Consider the following 296-nt stretch of genomic DNA (forward strand, 5'->3'; position numbering starts at 1 on the left):
CCAAGACGCCCGGGGCCCCCCACGAGATGCAGCCCCAGCTCCTGCAGCACCAGCTGCTGCCCATCCAGGCCAGGTGAGCCCAAAACCTCCCAAAATCACCCCAGAATCACACTCAGGGCCCCCAAACCCCCCCCCAAACTTCCCCAAGCTTCCTGAGCCCCAAAAACCTGAAATCTGCCCCAAAACCCCACACGGTAAAGCAGCAGTTGCTGCCCATCCAGGCCAGGTGAGGCCAAAACCCCCCAAAATCACCCCAAAATCACACCTGGGACCCCCAAAACCTCTGAACTCCCCCC

General features: G+C 61.1%; 1 protein-coding gene across 1 annotated transcript in view; it reads left to right on the plus strand.

The window, feature by feature from the left end:
- SRRT (serrate, RNA effector molecule) overlaps positions 1–296 on the plus strand; it is a gene marked incomplete at its 3' end in the record, with an annotated part of 29,055 nt that overhangs the window by 1,835 nt on the left and 26,924 nt on the right. Inside the window, exon 4 of the mRNA XM_017736411.1 lies at positions 6–73. Within this exon, the coding sequence (XP_017591900.1) occupies positions 6–73 (68 nt within the window). The remainder of the gene's footprint in view (positions 1–5; positions 74–296) is intronic.

The sequence above is a fragment of the Corvus brachyrhynchos genome, unplaced genomic scaffold (assembly GCF_000691975.1).
Source record: "Corvus brachyrhynchos isolate BGI_N302 unplaced genomic scaffold, ASM69197v1 scaffold1176, whole genome shotgun sequence".
Classification (NCBI taxonomy): Eukaryota; Metazoa; Chordata; class Aves; order Passeriformes; family Corvidae; genus Corvus; species Corvus brachyrhynchos.